This window comes from Rissa tridactyla, chromosome 1, assembly GCF_028500815.1.
Source record: "Rissa tridactyla isolate bRisTri1 chromosome 1, bRisTri1.patW.cur.20221130, whole genome shotgun sequence".
NCBI classification, from domain to species: domain Eukaryota; kingdom Metazoa; phylum Chordata; class Aves; order Charadriiformes; family Laridae; genus Rissa; species Rissa tridactyla.
In genome coordinates, this window is record NC_071466.1 from 20,716,284 (window position 1) to 20,738,513 (window position 22,230).

Consider the following 22,230-nt stretch of genomic DNA (forward strand, 5'->3'; position numbering starts at 1 on the left):
CTTCTGAAATCAAATATTTTGTGATACAAAAGTAAATGTGAAAGTCAAGAGAAAAATTGTTTTGGGGATGGGGCAGAAAAACCTTTGACTAACAGTTGTGGATGTGTTCACATCTGTGTTACAGTTTTGCGAAGCTTTAGCAAAGATGAAAGATAATGATTGATTTTTAGGTGGATAAGACCACTGTGTTCCATAAGTAACATTTCCCTTGCATGTTATCCTACTGAAGAACATAAATTGCAACCCTTGCACTTTTGATTTATGGTAAAGTAAGATCAAGAAAATCTGGGTGTTGTCCAGTAATGCTTTTACTTTATAGTAAATTGGCATATCTTAATTTTATTTTTTTTTAAACTTGAAAGGTATGCTGTGATTGGAGTGATTGGAAGCTGTTTCTTCCAACTGCATTTAAAAGTATTTATTTAAAGTCTTAGCTAGTTGAGGAACAGAATTTCTAAAATACTAACAATATCATGGCCATACCCTTAAATATTTTTGGCTATATTTTTGTCACACAGTCTCTTAGGAAAGTCTATAATTTAAAATACTAGATCACTGCGTTTTCCTGTGGGTTTTAGATTGAAAAATTCTAACTAAATAAGAGATACTTGAACCAATTGTCTGCAAACCTTATTTCTTCTGGCTTTTAATTTCTATTGATGCCTTTTGTTCTGTAGCCTATGAAGCCTACAGTTGAGAATATTCTTTGATCAATTTTGTGAAACAAGTTACAGTGCCACTAGGGGACAGCAGAAGATAATAATTTCTGAAGCACACTGATAATCACTTTTTTGTCCCCCACTGTTTTTCCAGATATAATTTGTAAGTTGTGTGGCATGAAAGGAACATATATTGGGATGTTTTTCTTTCAGTCAGGATTGCATTGATGAGTACAAAAGACTCTGAGAAGTCTATTTTATCTTTCTATTCATGTGTAAGTATCTTGTATTTTGGATGTACCTGTATCCTGGCATTTCTCAGTAATTAATTTTTTTTCTTTCCTAGCATCATGTTCTTCCCTCTGCTGCATTTTCTTTTCCTTCAGAAGAGACTATTAAAAACTGTTACTTGAGTTCAGTGATTTTTCTGTCAGGAGTCTTTCTTTAAAGGACGCTGACAGTGGAATGTTAAACAGAATAAATATTTTTGCTCTGCAGTTTTTATGTGTGGTATGTCCAGAACTTTATATATATAGGCTTTAGGTCTGACTTGGGCTCAGACTTCTGATGGTATTTAATCCAGGCTTGTTGGTTAGGTTTCATAGGTGCTTAAACTGACTTAGGAAAGTCCCTGTAATTTTGTTGTTGCTATTAAACATAGTGTGCATACAGGCATGCATGTTCTGTTTAGCTCTACAGATGCTTTTTTCCTTTTGGTAAATTATATTTTGAAAACAAATGGAATAATAAAAGTCTGTCTTCCTAAAGGAGGATACTCCATTGCCTTCCATCTTTTTTCTGGGCTAATATGATGATTAGAGCCAAGAAGTATGAATAAGGGCTTAAAGGATCTATAGGCTTTTTGATCCCTTGTGAATGCTAAAGAATACGCACACATCAAATTTTGGAAAGGTGAAAGGGGCAGGTCATATAATGATCTTATTTTTGTCATTAAGTTAAATGCTTTGAAGCATGCACATTGGGGCTCTTCTTAAGTAATTGCACATTTTATGTGTGAAAGTGAGACTAATAAGCCTTTAGAGTAATCCTTGCAAGTGGCACTAGAGCGTTTAAGAATGTGAGTGACTTAACAGAACTATTTTTCAATGGTGGAAGCTTAATTTGTGTGGTGAGTTGGTTGTTGTGTTGGTTTTTTTTTTTTTTTTTATTGGGAAATGTATCCCAGGGATTCGTGTCTTGGGTCCCAAATAAACAGTGCAGTGAAGATGACAGCTCCTTATCTGATTATTGTTTTTATATTTAAGGCCCATTGAAGCACTTTTACTGATGTTTCTTTAAAAATAAATGCAGTATTTAGACCATCTCATATTATATTGCAGTCATTATCCAAACTCAAGTTAAGTAAAAATAGCTGCTAATGAAGGTCATGAGAAATTATTGACACCACATATTTAACTTGCAATTCATGCTATTAAATTCTCTAAAATTAAACAACTGTCCCCTAGCTCCGTTCCTGCCAGCGGCCTGCGATGCTGCAGTCGTACTGACTGGCACTGTATTATCCATTATAATTCTCTTTATAATGGCATGGGATGAGTGTTCCAATACACTGAAATATTAAGTTTCTAAGGTTATTACCTGCTGACATGAAGCCATCCTGTAAGCTGTAATAAAAAATAAATAAGCACATGTATTTTAATGCAGTAGAGTGGACGCAGCTGCTGCGGAAGATGGATTGCTTACAGTCCAGGCTGGAGCACTCAACAACCTCCCAAGGCCTTTTGCATTGTGAGACTAGCAGGATAAGGTTGGTGAGCCACTGCCTCTTCTTGTCCGTTACTGCCTGTGACTAAGTCTGTCTGGCAAACAAGGACGCCTGGACGGTCCGACTGAATGAAGGGGATTATGGTTTTGTGGTATGAATAAAACCCAGTTGTGTGGCTCTCGGAACTTGGCAATAGATTTAAACGGGCTACTGTCCAGATGGGAGAAGGAAAAGGATATTAAGTGATCAAAGGAAAAGAAAACATAAGAAACCCCAAAATAAACAAACCCCGAAGCAATCTCTAACTTCATAGCAATATTTACTGATAGTTTTTTTTTTATTAGTATACTGAACTAAGGAGTGAACAAAACATTAGAAATGAGCTAAAGCAAAACTAAAAAATGAAGCCTGTTCACTTTTTGTTGTTTGTTTTAAATGCTCTGTGGGATGTTGGGCTGTTCACAACCCATGGGAAAGAGCTCTTCTCCCTGGCTGAATCAAGGAACCAGCAGCGCCCACGGGCTGTCTGCAGCGTTTGCTCAGCTGTGAATAGCAAGCATGCTTGCTGGTCTGCTGTAGTTTTTGTTGGGCTGCTTTAGTAGGACTTGCTGTAGATCATACAGCACAGTTTGTTAGCTGTGCGCACAAATCTCCGGTTAAAGATTTGTTGTTTTAAAGAAAAATATACAAAAAGAGACTATTGATCATGTAGATGGGATAGAAATTCTGATATTCATGCATTTGTTTTCTGTGCTCATTTGTCACTTAAAAAAATAGAATAACAAATTACCACATTAGAGAAGAAACCTAGCAGCGTAGAAGGTATAAACGGTAGATAAAACTCTTCTTGCTGCCAGGCTTGGAGAAATATTGTTTTCTTGGTTTGAAGCTTAGATTTCACCAGTCCTCATCGTGTCAGAGGCCCAGAAGGTAGTATAATTGGAAGCAAAGTTTCGCCTGAATTGAGCCCGATATGAAAGACCTAAAGCTGTTACGTTGTTTAAGAAATATATTTAAAAATGGTATCTTATATAATCTGATTTAATAGTTGAATTTTAAAACAAAACTCTGAATTATTATATTTCTGTGGAAGGCCTTAGGGGTAGATATGGATATTAGTTTCTCTTTGTTGAAGGATAGTGTGTGGGTGAACAGATTTATTCGTATGCATATCAGATTGAAATAAGTCTTTTTGGAATAAAACTGTCCATTTTCATATGGTTTGGATATATTTTTATAGATGTCTTATATTGTTCCTTTATATAAAAAGAGTGCAGCGCAGACAAACATCTGCATCAGTGAAATGCTTTTTCCTTCACTACTGTAGTTTTTTTATCAAGGAATTTAGAAGACTTTTAAAACAAAACATAAACTAATGCTAGAAATAATAGATTTTTCAATTGCTTTTCAAGTACTTCTTACAACAGATGAATCCTAGAATCATATGCCAGGGTTTTTTTCCTTCTCATCCTCAAGTCTCAATTGCAATAGCATGTATATTAACAAATACCTATGTAATTTCACTGGCATATTCTTTGTCTTGACAGGGGTAGATATTTGCTCTAGAAGCAGGAATCTGTGTTGCTTTTTGAATTTTGCTTCTCAGTTATTTCATGTGATGGAATTTTCTTGTTTTCAATCCTTTATGGAAACTAAAATTGTATACAGAGGTTTAAAGTACATTATTGTTGCAAAATCAAGTGCTCCAGAGTATTTATGTTCTGAGAAGGGTGTGAATAGTGAGCAGTGAGTAAATGATTGTCTTACATAGTGAATAATTTGGCTTCACAGTGGAAATAACTATTAAATAGTTTTATATTAAGAGTTTGGCGACCGTGTATGATGAACAAAGGGTCCAGTGGAAGAAGAGTGCAAATGTGTAATTAGAGTGTATCATTATGCACACGCTAACAAGGCAAACTTAGTGGGCTTGGTTTTGATGCTATTCCAAATGCTTAACTTACTGACCTTAATGGTTTAAGTACAAGTCTTTTGCTTACTTCTGGTAAGTCTCTAGCAAATTTGATCTGGGTGAGAAAGAGATAGCTGAGAAGTTGATTTGGCTTCCTTTATGCCTGATTTCCTTTCTCTGAAGGGGTCTACTGCGCAGTGTTTCTGCAGGGCTAATGTATCTGAAGGTGGCTTGTTGGTGGGGGAATGCAAGACTTCTTTAGGAATAGGCTTTGATTTAAGCTAACAAGTTTTTGCAGTGATACCTTACTTCCTTCTACATCTTTTGACAGGTGAGATGACAGCATATGTTGATACTGTCCATTCTGGCCCAGTTAGGCTAAAATTAGATCTTTGATCAAGTCAAATTGGTAAAGTCCTATTTAAGTTACAGATTAAAAAACCCCACAAACCACACTTTTTGGAGTAGACGTATGGCCTCCAAAGTATAAAAATTATATAGTTATGTTTCCTTGAATGTTCACGTGTAGTAAATATCTTCAAAAATGCTATCAGCTCCTTTATATTGAGTTTTCTGTAATGGGAAGCATTCTAGTTCAGGAAACTGTAATGCAAGTATCTTTATCTCCACAACCTTCCTCCCCCAAATTTTATGATTATCTCATCATCTCCATTTTCTCTTTTGCCAGGTTTTAAAATAGATTATTTTTTTCTTGGCAAACAAAGCAGAAATACTGCTTTTAACTCCCTTGAAATTTGGCATCAACTTATATCTTATGAAATACAAATGTTAGGGAAACATGTTGCCATACATCTGTTCGAGACAACCTGTATAACATTTCCTGTAAGGTCTGCACATCCATGCAGGATGTCCTTACAATTCTTTTTCTGTGGCTTTTCCATCATTTTTTTTCCTATTGGATGTCTGCCCTAGAGCAGTACACTGGTGCATGATGGCCATTAATCAGATGATTCCTATTTTGTTCTGGTATCACCATGAACTCCTATGTCACTGACAATTAAAATATAGTGCATTTGACTTAATTGTATGTTACGATGGTCGTGGCAAGGATGTAAAATGACTCTGAACGTAGTTTGAAGAAGCTCAACTCTAGCTGCATGGCAAGGTGGAATTCATTAATAACCGTGGTGCGGTTTCATTTATTGCCTTTGTGATGATGGTAGTATTGTTTACTTCTAATAGTATTGGCTAGGGGTATATGCAGCCTTTGGCTGGATCTGACCAAGGGTAGGTTAAGATAGGTTAAGATTAGCAAAAATTAAGTGTCTGTTTGGCCTGTGTGAAAAGCATTTTTTCCTCATCTTGTCCTCACTGAGTTGTCATGGTGCTATTAGTTCCTTCATGCTTGATACCACCTGTTAGCTCAGCCTGATTTTTTTTTTTAGCAGAAGTTTAAGATAGAAAAGCTAAAATCAAGAGGATAGTTCACTCACCATGACAGAATCTATTTTATTTTTTTTTTGGTATGAAATGAAACTATCTGGCAAGTCTTTGTGTTTCTTTACTAGGGAAATGGTGCCCTTGACGTTTAAACCACTTTTCTCTACTTCTTATTAGCCGGTACTGTATTGTCCTAAATAATTTATCCCATTTCCTTCTCATCCAGCCTTTGGTGCATGCCCTTGATTACGGACATCCTTTTTCTCATCTGCAGTCAGTGTTAATATATTGTTCCTACCCTTAGCTTTATAGTGCTAATGATGATTTGTCACTGCTTTCTTGCTTGTAAGTCAAGATTGAGTTGCAGAGAAGTTACTTGCCTTTTTGATAAGTACTGAAGCCAACAGACTCTAGAAAACAAGACACATGAACTAGAAGTATGAGAGGTGTTTTTTTTTTTTTTTTTTTCCAAAGACTTTCTACAAGTAAGATGCAATTTTCTGTAGAACTGGAATTAATTATATCTGGTATCCTAAGAGACTGTTAAGATTGCAATGCAAAGATGAGTCCCTGCTGTGGTTTCTTGATCACCTTGAGGAGATGACAAGATAAGTAATATCATCAATTACCACACGGTCCAGGAAAGTTTGATTAGTTTGAGGTTTTTAATTTACTTTTCTCCGGCACAGTTGAGGTGCATGCTTAGTGAATAATAAATCACCAGAGTGAATTAGCATTTTAGGACAGATGTTTGGTTTTGGTGATGATGGGGAGCTTGAGGGCTACAGTCAGCGAGAATGGGGAGAACTTCTCCTAATGTCTTCTTACCTGCAGTAGTCCTCATGCTGAAGAATTTCGGCAGCTGAGGTTAACTCTTTGCTGCTTTGTCACCGATGTAGGTTTAAAGGTTTTATCTGTCTAGTGAAAATAAACTAAAAGAATGTTCTTTTGTTGGCTTTAGTGGAGAACTTTATTCCTTTAGCATACTGAGGGATGTTCTTTTCTACTGTGTTTTAGTTATCATTGTTATAGAAACAAATTTTGAGCAGAAGTGTTCTTTTCTTTATTGTTTTTAGTAGCTTATGCTTTCATAAGTTTGCCAATACAGAGGCTTTTAGCATGAAGGACACAGAGAAAACACTTTTAAAAGCTTAAGTTTTCCACCGCAACCTCCCTTCTTGAGGTTATCTTTAAGATCATAATATTTGTACTAGCATATTACTAAGTTGTTCTTTTCTTCTTTGAGAAATGCGATAATACTCTGCCTAAGTAAAACTCCTTTTTTTTTTTTTTTTTTTTTTTTTTTTTTTTTAAATAAGCTTGCATTTTGCTTTCTTTACGTAAACACCCACTGGGGACACTGAACAGATACAAACCTTCCCAGATGGTACTTAAGATCATTTGGTTTTCTTCAGCTTTGTCAATTCTGTAATGATTTCATTTTCATGTTTAGCTCCAAAGAATCACATTAATATAAAAATATCTATTTTAATTAATTAAATCACACTTAAAATATAAAAAAGGGTAAAGACTGTCCCTCCTTAACTTCAAGTATGTTGAAAATACTGGCATTTAAAAAAATTAATATTTCCAAAATAGGTATGGAGAAAGAATACACTGCATCAACAATTCCCACACGTCTTTCAGTCTCTTTGTAATTCTGAAGGCATCAGCTCTGAGAAATATTTTTAATGTTGCTTTTTAAATTTTTTTTGTTAATAGTTGCCAAAAGATGAGAAAGAATAGATGTTTGGAAACCTCTGTCTCTTCTTTGTTTATTTTTATGTGATCATTCTCATAACTCTTCTGAGTCCTTTCCTCTTCTAGCATTTGTTTTGAAGAGAACAACAGAGCTGTGTGTTGTTCTCTAAGTTGGTGAGGCTGGTATAGGCAGCAATATTATTTCTGTCTTCCTGTCTGATACAAACCTTGGGTAGATAAAAGAGAATATTTTCATCCTTCTTTCCAACAGTGCTCTGAGTTCTTTTGATGACTAACTAGCTGCCTTGGAACTGTGATCATCGATTTTTGCCATAAAATGCAAAGTCCTCTAAGGTTCAGTGGCTTTCCAGGGTTTCATTTCTCGTTCAGGCGGTGGCAGCGTCTGACATGCACCCGCTTTGTGGAAATATCATCTGGAATTTGGGTGCGTTAAAATATATAGAGCTTTCTTACAAGGTGCACTTGGTCTATATAAGGAGGTCATTCCCAACCTTAATTATTATATAAAGGACCCAAACATCCATGGAATGTTTGGTCAGCAGTAACTTAAATCCTCATATGCTGTTGGTAAAATAATGAATTGCCTTAAACCAAGCATACGGGTTGCTTTCCAGCTCTTTTTTTAAGAAACGTTCTACAAGCCTATATTTCTGCATTAAGAACACTTTAGGTCTACTAATTAAATGGATTAACATCAAGTTAGTATAGTTTTGATACAATATCTCTCCCTCACCCGAAACCCTAAAGCAGTATTTTTTGGGACAAAACCCAAATATCCTATGTCTTTTGGTTCTCTTACCAAACCATATAAAACTAGTAAATTTATATAGTGTTTTTGTGTGGCAGGGACTCTCCTCTTGTATCAATTTGGTTTCCGTGTCAAATCTCAAAATCTAGAATGTAAGGATTAAAATCTCATGATGAAAACATTTATTAAACCTTTTAAAATTATCTTTAAATGTTAGTCCCCAAGCCCATCATGTATATAGCACTGGGGGGAAAAAAAAAAGGCATCCGAGAGCATTTTGTTGTGATTTTTCAAATTCATCAAATGAAAGCAAAGAGCTGTAATAAAAGCTGTCAGACTGTTTTAACTGCAGATTTTGTTGCTACTTGCATTGCTTACTATGCTGTGACAGACAGTGTTTATAGTTTTCAAACAGTTCTGCAGTACTGTTTTTGCCAAGTTATAGCTGTTTACACTTGGAGAAATGTGGGCTCCCTGTATTCAGTCTGAAATGATTTTTATCAGTTAATGCCACGGTTCTGGTTTGGCGTGCCTGAGAACGTGCTTCTGTGCTCTCTGGCCTCCAACTTAAAACCTTTCTTAAGCCAAGGAATCTTGACTCTAATACTTCCTTAAATAGCACTTATGTTCCCTTTTCTCTCCACAGTAACTGAACTGAGTTTTTTTTTTTTCTGTCATTGCTGAGCTTTTATTGGAAAGATGCGTTATATAGTCTTGTTCTGTGGGGTCTGTGACCCAAAGACAAACTAGTAACATCTCCCACCCTTCTGCTGACAGTTTATACCTTTTATATAAAATCCTTTTCTTGATGGAGAAGAGTGAATGCAATTGGAGTAAAGACCTAACAGGAGAACGTATGAAGAAGTAACAGAAGCTGAAGATTTATGGGATGGCAAGAGGCTAAGTGGAATAAAGATCGAGGAAACAGTTAAATTTCCTTATAGACACACCAGATATTCTTAAGTTTTACCAGCGTAGGAAAAAAAGACAAATATGACTGGAGTAGGAACCAAACCAAAGGCCTGTTAACATAGTAAATAATTTGATATAAAATTACACTTGAAAAATAATACGAGTTTTTTCTGTTTCAAATAAATGGAATACTTGCAGTCATAGAGTTTATGTATAGACTTAATACTCTGCTGCTGCCTAGGGACTTCTGTGTGAGTATCTCTTGTCACTTAGAGCTGCTCTACATAGTAACACACCACTCATTTTGCTTTGTCCCACACATTGCTGTTATCGGTTCACTCTAAATTGGATTCTGTCCAATTTTGGCATATTTCTGAAATTTAGTTTGGTGGCTTTTAGATAGTGAAGGACTCTATGCAATATTTTTTGATGATCTTGATAAGGACATAGAGTGTATCATGAGTAAGTTTGCAGATGACACCAAGTTAAGTGGGAGTGTTGATCTGCATGAGGATAGGGAGGCTCTACAGAGAGACTTGGATAGATTGGACCGATGGGCCAACGCTAATGGTATGAGCTTCAACAAGGCCAAGTGCCGGGTCCTGCACTTGGGCCACAACAACGCCATGCATCGCTACAGGCTTGGGGAAGCGTGGCTGGAGACCTGCCTGGCAGAAAAGGACCTGGGGGTTCTCATTGACAAGCAGCTGAACATGAGCCAGCAGTGCGTCCAGGTGGCCAAGAAAGCCAATGGCATCCTGGCTTGTATTAGCAATAGTGTGACCAGCAGAAGGAGGGAGGTGATTGTCCCCCTGTACTCAGCACTGGTGAGGCCACACCTTGAGTATTGTGTCCAGCTCTGGGCACCTCAATATGAGAGAGATACCGAGGTGCTGGAGCGAGTGCAGAGGAGGGCAACGAAGCTGGTGAAGGGCCTGGAGAATAAATCTTACGAGGAGCGATTGAAGGAGCTGGGACTGTTTAGTTTGAGGGAGAGGAGGCTGAGGGGAGACCTCATCACTCTCTGCAACTACTGGAAAGGCCATTGTAGAGAGGTTGGTGCTGGTCTCTTCTCACAGGTAATTAGCGATAGAACAAGAGAGAATGGCTTTAAGCTGCAGCAGGGTAGGTTTAGGCTGGACATTAGGAACAAATTCTTCACAGAAAGAGTGGTCAGACACTGGAATAGGCTGCCCAGGGAGGTGGTGGAGTCACCATCCCTGGATGTGTTTAAGACTCGTTTAGATGTGGTGTTAAGGGATATGGTGTAGGGGAGAACTTTGTAGAGTGGGGTCGATGGTTGGACTCGACGATCCCAAGGGTCTTTTCCAACCTAAATGATTGTATGATTTTCCTATCAATCTGTACTCGTAAGAACTGTTTGTAAATGTAAACAAAGAAATAATATATATGTTACAATAGATACGGATTTAGATAATGCAGAAAAGCTAACTCATTGTTACTGCTTCTCCTGTTTTCAGCTGGGAAAGAGTTAATTTTCTTTATCGTGAATGCTGGTTTTAGATGTTGCTAACTGATGTTTACACTATTCAAGGACTTTTTTTAGCTTCCCATAGAAGCATAGACAGAACAATGGTATGGCCAATGGAATATTCCATACTGTAGACGTCATGCTCAGTATATAAATGGGTGTTGGCCGTGGTGGGAATCCAGCATCACTGCTCTGGATGGTGCCAATTCACCGGGCAGTGAAAGTGACCTGTGTCATTGTTATTATTATTGTTGTTATTATCCCTTTACTGGTCTTGTTTCTATTAAACTGTCTTTATCTCAATCCATCAGATTTATTTTTTTTTTCTCCCTTTCCCCTCCTTTTTTCCAAACTTTTTTCCCCACCCTTCTGGGAGGGGAAAAAGGGGGTAGGGTGTGAGCGAGTGGCTGTGTGGTTCTAGTTGCTGGCTGGGGTTGAACTGTGACATTACTTCCTCAGGATGACTTAAACCCATTGTCTTGTTTGTCTACTAATGCTGATGGGTGTTTTTTATTCTCCATGAATGTCGTCAAGCAGTTAAATTTGGCAAAAGTAGGAACTGACGTTACCTTACACAAGAAGAAAGTGATCATGAAGATGCTCTAAGAATAAAATAAAAGAATTTTTATTTCTCTGCCAACCATGTATCTGGAGTAATTACCAAGTCAGCTACATTTGCTACATCTGTTAAGTGCATTGAAGGGTGAATACTAGATGTGTACTTACTGGATCAGTTTGATTGTATTTTTTCTTTTGCACCTAAAACCTGCTTCTATAAATGAAAGAACTCTTGTTTTTATGCTTGTCTTTCAGTGATGCCTTTGTGACCTGTTAGAAAAGTAGTCTTTATTGAACATGCAAGTAGGCGTTCTTTGGGATCAAGGCACTTTTCCTTTCCTAGCCTTTACGCTTGCAGAACGTGCAAAAGAGAATTAGTAGTTACCAGGTGTTAATACTGGCCTGTCGGTAATGGATGAATGCAAGCGCCCACATCTTCTAGTGTTGTAAGCTTTGATCAGGTGCCATTTGATTACCACAGAAATATTTCTAATCTAGGAAATAAAAGATCGACTGATCTGAATATATCCCTTAGTCGCAGATGTTTAGTGCTGTAGGTGTAGTTTTGAAATCAGCTCAAGTAGAGTTATTGGCAAGTCATTTAACTGGTTTGTCTTTTCTTTTCCCTTTGTAAAGTGAGCATTTTTGTCTGCTCTTTGGGCTGCTTATAAGGAAGCAAATGTGAATTCTCATTGGTTATTGAAAACATCAACAAAAACTTGTATTTTTTGCATGTTTGCTTGAGGCCTCTCTTGTGTGTTTCCAATCAGATACAAAGAAGGTGGTGAAGCTTTGTTAGTATTGCTTCCCTCAGAAGAAAAAGGCATGGTGGAACAGCTGGCACAGAGGAAGGTACCTGTCAGTGAAATCAAGTAAGTGACTAATGGCTCGTCTTTGTTATTCAGCCCTCTTTCTACAGGAATAATGTGTGATGAGTCTATGACAATCCTGACGGAGTAAAGTGCTTGAATTGCCTGGAGCTGGACACACAAGGGAAATAATTTGATTTTGATAGTGTTGTAGAAGGAAAAGACCTTGAGAGGTTACCTATTCCGTCCCCTTTCCCAAAGGCATGATTGGCATCATTCTTATCAGATGCTCGTCCAACTTGTCAATGAATATTTTCACAACTTCCCAAAGTGATCTCATCTATACTTAACACTTCCTGACATTAAGGTTTTTTTCTTCAAGTGTCTGATAAGCCTTGCAAGTAATTTAAGTGAAATACTTCTTTTGTCCTTTGCCAAGAATATATGGAAGATTATGTATTCTCTTACTTTCTATGTAAGTGAACATTATCATGCTGTCTCTTTCTCTTCTTTTCTTTTGCTGATCAAGCAATTACAATTTCTTTAATCTGTCCTTGTATGTTTATATACCTCTTATTGTTTCTGTTTCTCTTACCTGTCTTTTCTTTAGTTCTAGACTGTTTCTCCAATTTGCCATGATCTTTCTGACTCAGTTAGTTGAAGAACAGGAAATAAAAGGTGTGGCTAAATGGTCATTTTAGATACCAGAGAGAGTATTCTGATGGAGACCTATAGAAGTCTATGCTATCTGTACAAAAGAGAAATTACTCCGAAAGAGTTGCAGAAGCATGTAATGATACCATGTAAAAATAAAAAAGCACTTATATTTCCAGTGTCTGTTAAGTGCAGAGTAACGGACACGTAGGAAAGACAAAAACCCTAACTGTAAAAGAATAAAAAGCATCGGTGGTAATTTCTTAATTGGCAGCTATAGGTAGGAAGGTGTTCATTGTTCTTTGAGCTTGTCAGTCTTCCGCTAAATCAAAAGAGGAAACAGAATGTGAAGGAAACGTGGAAGAAGAATTGAAAGCAAGTCAGAAAATGTGGCATGAGCTTGACTCAATTTTGAATACTTATGTAGTTGAGGTTACACCATGCCAAAAATAGTAGAGTGGAGCTAGAAGAAATCCAGAGAAGGATGACCAGGTGCAAAGTTAAGTTTCTGTACAAGTGGATATGAGCAGGGCTAGGACTCTCTTACTTTGAAGAGCTGTGGTTTGAATGTGAAGACACAGATATCTAAGCAAAGAAGGTAATTAACTGTATGCAGAAAGTGTTCGTGGAATAACCGTTTTTGAGAAGAAATCAAAGTAGGGTGAAACTTTAAGTGGTTATTATTGCCTTGTTGCTTAATCCCTCAGGTCTGCTCAAAATTAACTATACTTTATTCTTTGAATTCTAGTGTGAGGAAGGATGGTAAGAAATTGACACTATTTATACTGTTATCTGTTTTTTGTTACACTTTCCATATACTTTTATGTCAAAACTTGAGTTAAGGAACAAAGTGAACACATTCCTTGGGGTTTGTCGTTATTAAAATCTCCTAAATGAGAATCTTTTTCACTTCATTAGCTTTTTCTATTGTAAATTCAATAACGTGATGCACTAAGGTAAGCCAGGATAGCCTGGTCGATTGCAATTTGATATGATGGTGACTTGTAACAAACTTCTTATTTCGCTTTCACCAATGGAAAGGAAGGCTTGTGTGATTAGCTATAGTGAAGGGGAAAGAAGGAAGAGCTTGGAAGGATAACCACAAAATACTGTCATTTCCTACTGAATCTTAGTCTTTTACGAGTACTCTGGTGTTCAGCCTCACTGGGCTGATTACTCTGTTTGGTTTCCTGAGGACTGCCATTTTTGATACCATAGTTGGATGCCATCGCTCCAAACACGCCACACCTGGGCATAAGCTGTCGTTTCTGCAGAAAATAGAAACATGCATATACCACTTTCCAGATTTAAGGTTTAGTTCTATTTTTTTGAAGTATTTTTGATGTATGGAATATGCCATTTCAGAAGCACTTGTGAACTGCACTTCATAATGCTGCTTCTATGTAACAAACAAGTACACAACAGCCAGTGAAGTAAATGCACTTTTTCTGGTCAAACGTGGGTATCAATTCTGTGTAGAATGTGTGAGCTTCAAACATAAGACACCTTTTCCTAAAACAGAAAAAATGAGGACTAGAATAGAGTTAAACAACTACCAAAAATCTAATTATGCCTAAAGTTTTCACGTTGCTGTTTAAAAAAACCCACACAACAACAACAACAACAAAAACCCAACAACCAAACAAAAAAACCAAACCCCAAATGAATGTGGATAATATCAGTAAGGAAACTGAATTAAAGTCTGATATTTTCTTTTCCTTTAAGCATCATAGTGCTTTAAGAGGATCTGTTGAATAACCACCACAGCCTAACCAAATTGTCTCTTTTTCCAAACTTCATCATTTCTTTCTTAAAATGATAGTTATTCAGATCATTTATTTTGATATTCACTAAATAAATGTCTGATCTCATGCATATTACAAATATTTCACCTTTCTTTGACAGCTAGGCTTTTAACTTCTTGAGTAATACAATTAATTGTTTGAACAGCTTATCATAGAACATGGTAAAAAAGCCTCTTTAGCCTGTATTTATTCATGCAAATCCAAATTGGTATTTTTGTACCAGAATAACAATTCAATTTTAAGTCGTCAAATATTTCATTCCCCCCTCCCCCTCCCCCCCCAATAAATGCGTATTGTATTTATAGTGCAACTTAGATGTGTCTCTGGAGAGACATCCATGGCTGTTGTCTCTTAACGCATTCTTGCTAATTTGGTGTTACATCAATGGAAAACTCTCTGCTTTTTTTTTTTTTAACACCACCCCAAAAAGTCATTTTTTTTCCCAAGCCAAGACATTTAAGTAACATTCCTAACTGCAATCACTATAAGCAAATTCAGGACTTTTGATTAATAATATATTTTTATCAGCCTGCCCCAAGATCCAGTTTTTCAATCTGTAAAATTTACATGGTATTTGTAACATCATAATGAAGGGCAGTGCTTTTACTGAGGATTGTCTGCCTAGTGTGGTTAAGGCTTAAGTGGTTTAGCATCATACTTCTAAGATACTAACTAAAATCTTTAAAAAAAATTCTTGTAATTATTTGTGGATTGCAAACCAATTTCATCCTAAAAACTATAAATTTTCTTAGATTGTTTACTTCTAGCTAGCTTCCCAATTAATACAACCCTGGTGTGTTTTGTCAGTTGTTAAATTGTTGAAGAAGTTCCATCAAACCATGGATCTTGTTCCATGTCTTCTGTTGAAGTCTTCTGGTGTTTGTGCATATTCACCTAATTAAAGATTCTCAAGAATTGATTTAACTTGTGAGTTAGAAGGCAATGAGCATTGCTCGCTGCTGACATAATTTAATTCTTCCAACTTCTGAAATTCATTCTGAAAGCTTTTTGTTTCTAAAACATCACTGTCAATTAAAGTGTTTGTTTTGCTGTTCTCGTTAACCCGTTATCTTGCACAGGGATTGCAAGAACTAGTTTTCTGTTACTTTCCTTGGTTTGTATTTTCTAACTTACAAACAGCTCTTAACATGTCTTTATTTCATTTAGACAGACCTTTTAAAACAGTTCCATAATTTGAAAGGACAGAGGGGAATAACTTTTTTCCTGAATACCTATTCAAAAGGCTAGGGTATGGACTACTTACTTACCTTTCAATTTTAAATCTAAGCTCCCTGTAGAGCCTGTTAGTATACCATACCTTTCTAATCAGCACAAGCTGCAAATTTACAGGTAGTGCTTTTAACAATACGTCTCTGTCATTGTTCAGACAGAGCAAGAGAAAATGCAAAATATGCAATAATAAATATCATATTTTAAAGCATTCAAATATGGCAAAAAAGCTACTCTGAAAGTATTAAGTATCATGTTCATATTTATAAGGAGTTTATAATTTCAGAGTTTTAGGTACAAGCTGTAAACTGAAATTAGTTTTAATAATACCTTGAGACTACTTCTTCCCATCTAATTTTCTTGAGTAACAAGATAAGAACTGCTTCCTAAGGGGTTATCGTAAGAAATTTTGCATCTAGAAAATTTTACTGAGGGAAATGCAAGTACATAGATACCCATGATGTAATATTGTTTTCTTTAATATTATGACAAAAATATGGTCTTGTGGAAAACAACAGTAACAACCACAAAATACCTTGTTTTTTCTGACAGAGGAGAATACTTGGATATGTCTTACCCATGACAGTAGTATTAATACTGGAGAATCTATTGAAACTTGCTGTGTCCCAATTACCATCGTTACTGTAGGACAGTCCATTGGTGTCGCTACCCAGCGTCGTTGTGCACCTGTACGTGATCTGCTGGTGTCATCTCTGAGCAGGCTTCCTGAGGGCCCAGCTCTTCCTCCTCCCTCCAGCCTTCCAGGTTTTCCAGTGAAACCAGGGTGAGAGCACAGAGCAAAACCTGCTGCTGCTTGGAAGCTGGGTGGAATACGGAAATTGTTTTGCTACATCATGGCAGCATCATTTTTTTTGGTGGTTGTTGAGTTTTTTTTGTTTAAATTACGCCTTGGAGAGGAAAGGGAAGAGAGAATATGTAGTTAAACAGCACTTGTATCCTAGTGTTAAAAGCAGGGGAAATGAGAGGAAAGCAGAGTGCGTATCCGCCAGGCAATTTGGAGAGCGCTGTCTGATCAGTTCATAAGAGGAGGCAAGCTGAGTTCGTATTTATATCATGGCACAGTCAAGTGCGGCCATTTATGCAACTGCTAGGCAAAACAATAGTTTCAAAAAGTTATACTGCTCCTTAAATGCAAGATTTGTACTCACAGAGTAACAAAGAAAGTTAAAACGACAGACTATGTCATAAAAACCCCTTCTAGTCTTTGCATAGTTGGTTCTAGCTCACTGGTTCTTAGCTGTTTAGGCAACATTATAAATGACAATAATTCATTTTAGTGTTTAGTATTTACGTTTGTCTCTCCACATAGTCACATGTATATAATTATTGTAAGGAGTTTTATTTGTTCGGAAAGAAAAAAAGACATGCAAACTCATTAAAACCAAAATCCAATTTAGCAATGACTAGCTTTCTTATTTTTGGAATCCCAGCATGAGATGAAGATGACAGTGGGTGGTTGTCATGATACAGTGTTGGAGAGGAGAGAATCTAGTATTATGACTTCTTTTTTAATATGCAGTGTCACAAATTTGCTCATTCATTAACAAACGCATAACCTCAAAATGTGCTTGGCGCACCATATTCTTGGTTGGCATTGCTTAGATTTACACCACATTATCTTGCTGTGCTTTTAACTGTAAAATATCTTCTGTTTTCTGTCTTTTCAAACCCTTTTCTTGCAAATTTCAACATTTTACTCAAACTAAAATTCATGTGCAGTCAACAAAATGTTGTGGCATCTTGTCTAAGATTATTGTCCATTATGCTTGGAGCCCCAATGGTGTATTATTTCCTCTAAGTAATGAATTATATTCCTGCAATAATCGAGTCATAGAAAATAACGAGTAATAGTGGGACTCAGTGAGAACGGGAACTTGGTATGCATTTTGAGTTTAACAGTGTCAACAGAAAGTAGGTGACAGGCCCAAATACTCTTTGAGCGCAGCTCCAAGGCCAGTTTTGCATTTGCTTAAAGATTTCTGGTAGACCGTGTTTCTCTCTTATGAGGATGTGCAACTGCCAGATGCTTTGATGACATCAAATATGACATCTGCTGTTTCTTTCCTGTTCTTAAAGCCTGCTAATGCTGCTGTGAAGGATAATCAAACTGATTAGTCATGTTTTGCTTCTAAGCTATGTTGGCCATTGTGTGTTTGCTTGTTTTCTTCAGGTGCTTACAAATTGTTTTTTAGGTATCAAGAAAAAAGCTAATTGTTTAACTTCTCTTGTTTTGCTCCCTTTGAAGATGGGCACTGTGGTTACCTGCCCTGTCCCCATAGATTTTTATCTGTCTCAGATGAGTACTCAAGGTACAACTGTGACTCAAAGTGGTCTGACTTTCCCTCTAGCTGCTATGGAGCAAAGTTCTTTTGACCCATCTGATTTATCGAAGTACCTGTTGTCCTGTGATTTGCAATTCTGGTGTGAGCTTGGACTGTGCTGTAGCTGTTGTTCCCTGTCTGATTGCAGCTGCCACTTTGAGTGAAGACAAGGGAAAAAAGACATTAGCTAATATAAGTGCCTTGAGGTCATCTTTTAATAGCTTTCCTATAACTTAATAGCAATCCAATACCTCTCTGGGCTGTCTTACTACTGCTGTTCAGGTTAATTTTATTGTTTGTTTTTGTTACTCATGCTATCCTCTCTTTTTGTATCTCATTTTGTGCTTATATTTCTTACATTTCTTTTTATACTTGTCTTCAGGTCTACTTTAAGCTTTCTTCTTGAGTCACTGTAACATGCTGATTTCATCTAGACAACTTTTCCACTCTTCCTCCTGTTTTTCCTCTGCAGTGAGGTAGTATACTTTGTGTTCGTACTTGCTGCTACAATTCAGTACGAAGCAAACCACTGCTTTTATTTTGCTGTTCTACCATTTTTCCTTAGTTCATAAATATTTTCATTGTTACCTTCTCAATCTTGTTTTATAGAACAAAATCTAGAAGAGCCTTCTTTCTATTTATTTATTCTATGTTTGGTATCTTGCGTACATTCCATTCTGCATTGCATTTCAAAGACTTGTTGGTCAGTTTGTGTCCCACTGAATTTTTCACGCCTCTTCTTTTCTCTCTTATGTCTTTACAGTTTCAGAGTAAATTATTTACTGGCTTGAAACTGGAACTCGGCTTTTTGATCTTTCACTAAAACTGTAGCTAAATAGCTTTTGTGTGCACTACAGCCTTCCACTGGCTGTATCTGACAGAGATAAGAAATTGGAATGATGAGGGAATAAAGCTTGATGTCTTTATAAATTAAAGTATTCTTTGGTAATACTGTCCAGCCCCTTGCTTTATTGCTGTTTTCACTTTTAGTACGAATAATTGATAGTCATAATAGTTTGTTACAAAAAATGACTATAAAATGTTTTTTAATCAGAGTCCTGTTTTTAGACTGACTTAGTGCTATGTGAAGAAGTACGATTTTGACTTTTTTTTTTTTCTTGACTTCCTTCAGCAAAGGCTACGTTTTGTTGTACAGTATGGGATAAGATGGCCCACTGCAGCAAGAACCAGATTAAGAAATCTGGTAGTTGTGTATCTCTTGACCTCTGCTTGAGGGCTACCCTCCTACCATGTTTGGTGGGTTGTATGACACACTTGGTGGCACTAGCAGATCCAAACTAGAAGTAGATGAGAAAAGATCTGGGCAGATAAACCTGGAATAACGTAGGTGTCACTGGAATAAGTGTAAAATTCCAGAGTCTGGGAGAGGACTTGTATAACTTCTTAGTAGGTTTAATTGCATTTTCTATAACATGGTCCCTGTTCTTTATTCACTTGATCAATATCTTGAGGATCTCTTAAATCTGTTTAATCTCAATATCCTTTATTTTTGCTCTTCTGGCTGTAAGAAAGAAGTACTTAAATTTCAGTATTCCCAGGGCATTGGATCTTATTTAAGCTTTCAAAAATGCTGAGAATTTCCTTGTAAAAACTGCTATCTCAGTATAAAGTAGTACTATAATTCACTTTGCTGCTTCTCTATCTTTTTCTCAGCATTTTTATAAATTCAAGAAATTCTTTACTGCTGATTTTGGCTTTGCTTTGGAAGAAGTTTTACCGTCTTCACTGGAAGCTGTCTCTGGATAAAAAGTCTGAACTCCCATTTGTCTTTTCTGTATTATTCATTTGAGGAGTGTATGCTTCATCCTTAATATGGTTCTATTCTAAGCTTGTTCAGAGTGGTAATAGCTTTATGCAAATGAAAGCAATGCAAAAGATGTGAAGATACTCCTGAGAACTTAATAGCTGCTTATTTTTGCGCGTTCTAATAATTAAAGCTAACTTTCTTCTTTTTTTTTTTTTTTAAATTAGAATTAATCCTGAAAAACTTACAGACATCCAAAAGCGGATGCAAGCTTTCTTAGCTCAAGATCAGGAGTTAAAAGACAAAGCTCAAAGGGTAAGTCAGTTGTCTGCTGCACTATAGTTTTTGAGGCAAGCTAGTCAAACAGAACTGCTGTTGGAATAACTGACCTACTTATATGTGCCCTAGCAGCAGTGTTTGGAACAGCTAAATTACTCTGATTTTTAAACTTTAAAGATGGCATCAGTAGAAACAATAATCACATATTAAAAGATTGTGGTAAGTGTGCCTGTTAAAGCCTGTGTGAGTTGACATGGGCTCAACATGGGCTCATCACCCTACTGCCCGAAGAGCCACCTGACCTACCGCTGCTGTGCCAAAGTTAAGGCATAAATGGGGATATATTTATTTTAGTCTCAGGTATGCAAGTAATTTTTGACTGAGTAGTCATTGCTTCTCAGCTTTTTGAGGGTTTTTACTGTTTTGTTTGAGTCTTTCCCAGCTGTTTGAGTCCTGAACCTTGGGAGGAGTAATCCCATACACCAGTACAGGCTGGGACCAAGTGGCTGGAAAGCAACTTTGCAGAAAAAAGCCTGGGGCAACAGGTTGTCCTAGTGGACAACGGGCTGAACACGAGCCAACGATGTGCCTTTGCAGCAAAGAAGGCCAAATGCATTCTGGGTGGCATTAGGCAGGTTGCTGCTGGCAGGTCAAGGGAGGTGATCCTTTCCTTGCCCTCTACTAAGCCCTGGTGAGACACATCTGGAGCACAAAGCTTGATTCTGGGCTTCCAGTACAAGACGGGCATGGGCTTACTGGAGACAAGACTAATGAAGAACCACAAAGATGACTGAGTACTCTCCTGTATTAGGAGAGAAATATAAATTAGGTGGAGCTGTTGTAAGTGGTGCCCAGTGGCAGGAGAGGAGGGCAATGGGTGCAAATTTATGTGCGAAAAACTTCATTTAAACCCAAGAAACATCTTTTATTGTGAGGGTGTTTGAACACTGGAACTGGTTACACAGAGAGGCTGTGCAGTCTCCATTGCTGGCTATTAAAAACTGGTGTGTTCCTGAGCAGCTTGCTTTACCTGACCTTGCTTTGAGCAGGGGCCTGGACTAGATGATCTCCGGAGGTTCAACTTTAACTATTCTGTGATTCTGTAAAGCATAAAGCTGTAAAATCAGTACAAATATATCCTTTTCATCATGTATCCTCATTATGTAGCACGATGGAGAATAGGACTGTGTACCCTTTTCAGTTCAGTAACCCTTTTGATTGAAGGGGATAGGTAAATTGGTAGTTCTTCCTGAGGACTTTTCTTGGGGACCTGGTATAGAACATTTTGAAATCGTAATAATAAAAAAGGTTACTGAAAAGTATCAATCTCATTCCTTGGCTTAAAAAGTAAGAAACATGAAACCATGTACACCTCACGTGCCCACTTTCTTAATCAATTTCTATTGTTGTATCTCCTGAATATATATGACAGTTTGCCCTTTCTCAATGGTAAAATCCAATGCATTTTAACTTTCATTTCAATTTAAATGAGAAGCAAAATAGCTTAGAATAACTCTTCCAGGGAAAATGGAGAAGTGTGTGAATGGGACTATGAATAGATTTTTTGCTGCCCTGATTAACGTTGGGAAACTCCACGAACAGTATGTGAATTTCACGAAGGTTTCAGCAGATTTGGGGAAGGTTAGGAAAACTTAAAATAACTAGGTGGGTTCCTGAACTAGAATGAGCTAGCTATAAAAGGTAGATGGCCTGTGAAACATTTCCGGGCATTGTGCAGCCTCTTCTTGCCATCACTAGACATGTTTACTGACCCTTCCCTTGTTTTGTAATATCTTTAGGCTGTTAACTCTTTGGGATAGAGCTTACTACTTATGTTATTGAAGCACTGCAATATTTTGGTTTTCTGAGGTTGGTTTGCTTGTTTGTTTTTAAATGGTATAGGTATCATGAACCTATGAATTCTGTAGTTGTACCAAGTTTCTTCCAAACTATGCAAAATCAGGAGTGCAAATTGAGATGCAGGGAGACGAGATGACTGGAAGAAACATAGGAAAATCTTTTAGGTCACTTTAAAAAAAAAAAAAAAAAAAACCCACAAAAAACCCCCAAAAAATAAACTAAAAAAAAAAACCCCCCACAAACAAACATATAGGTCAAATTCAAAGAGCACTAACAAGGCCAAATCAGAAATCCACAAATGCCAAAGCCTGAGAAATACAAGTTCTAGCCAAGAAAAAACTCGCAGAATTTCTGTA

The 22,230-nt window shown here is 37.0% G+C and overlaps 1 protein-coding gene across 1 annotated transcript in view; it reads left to right on the forward strand.

The window, feature by feature from the left end:
- DDX10 (DEAD-box helicase 10) overlaps positions 1–22,230 on the forward strand; it is a 190,018-nt gene that overhangs the window by 18,815 nt on the left and 148,973 nt on the right. The window contains exons 10-11 of the mRNA XM_054193646.1: positions 11,901–12,002; positions 19,963–20,050. Of these exons, the coding sequence (XP_054049621.1) occupies positions 11,901–12,002; positions 19,963–20,050 (190 nt within the window). The remainder of the gene's footprint in view (positions 1–11,900; positions 12,003–19,962; positions 20,051–22,230) is intronic.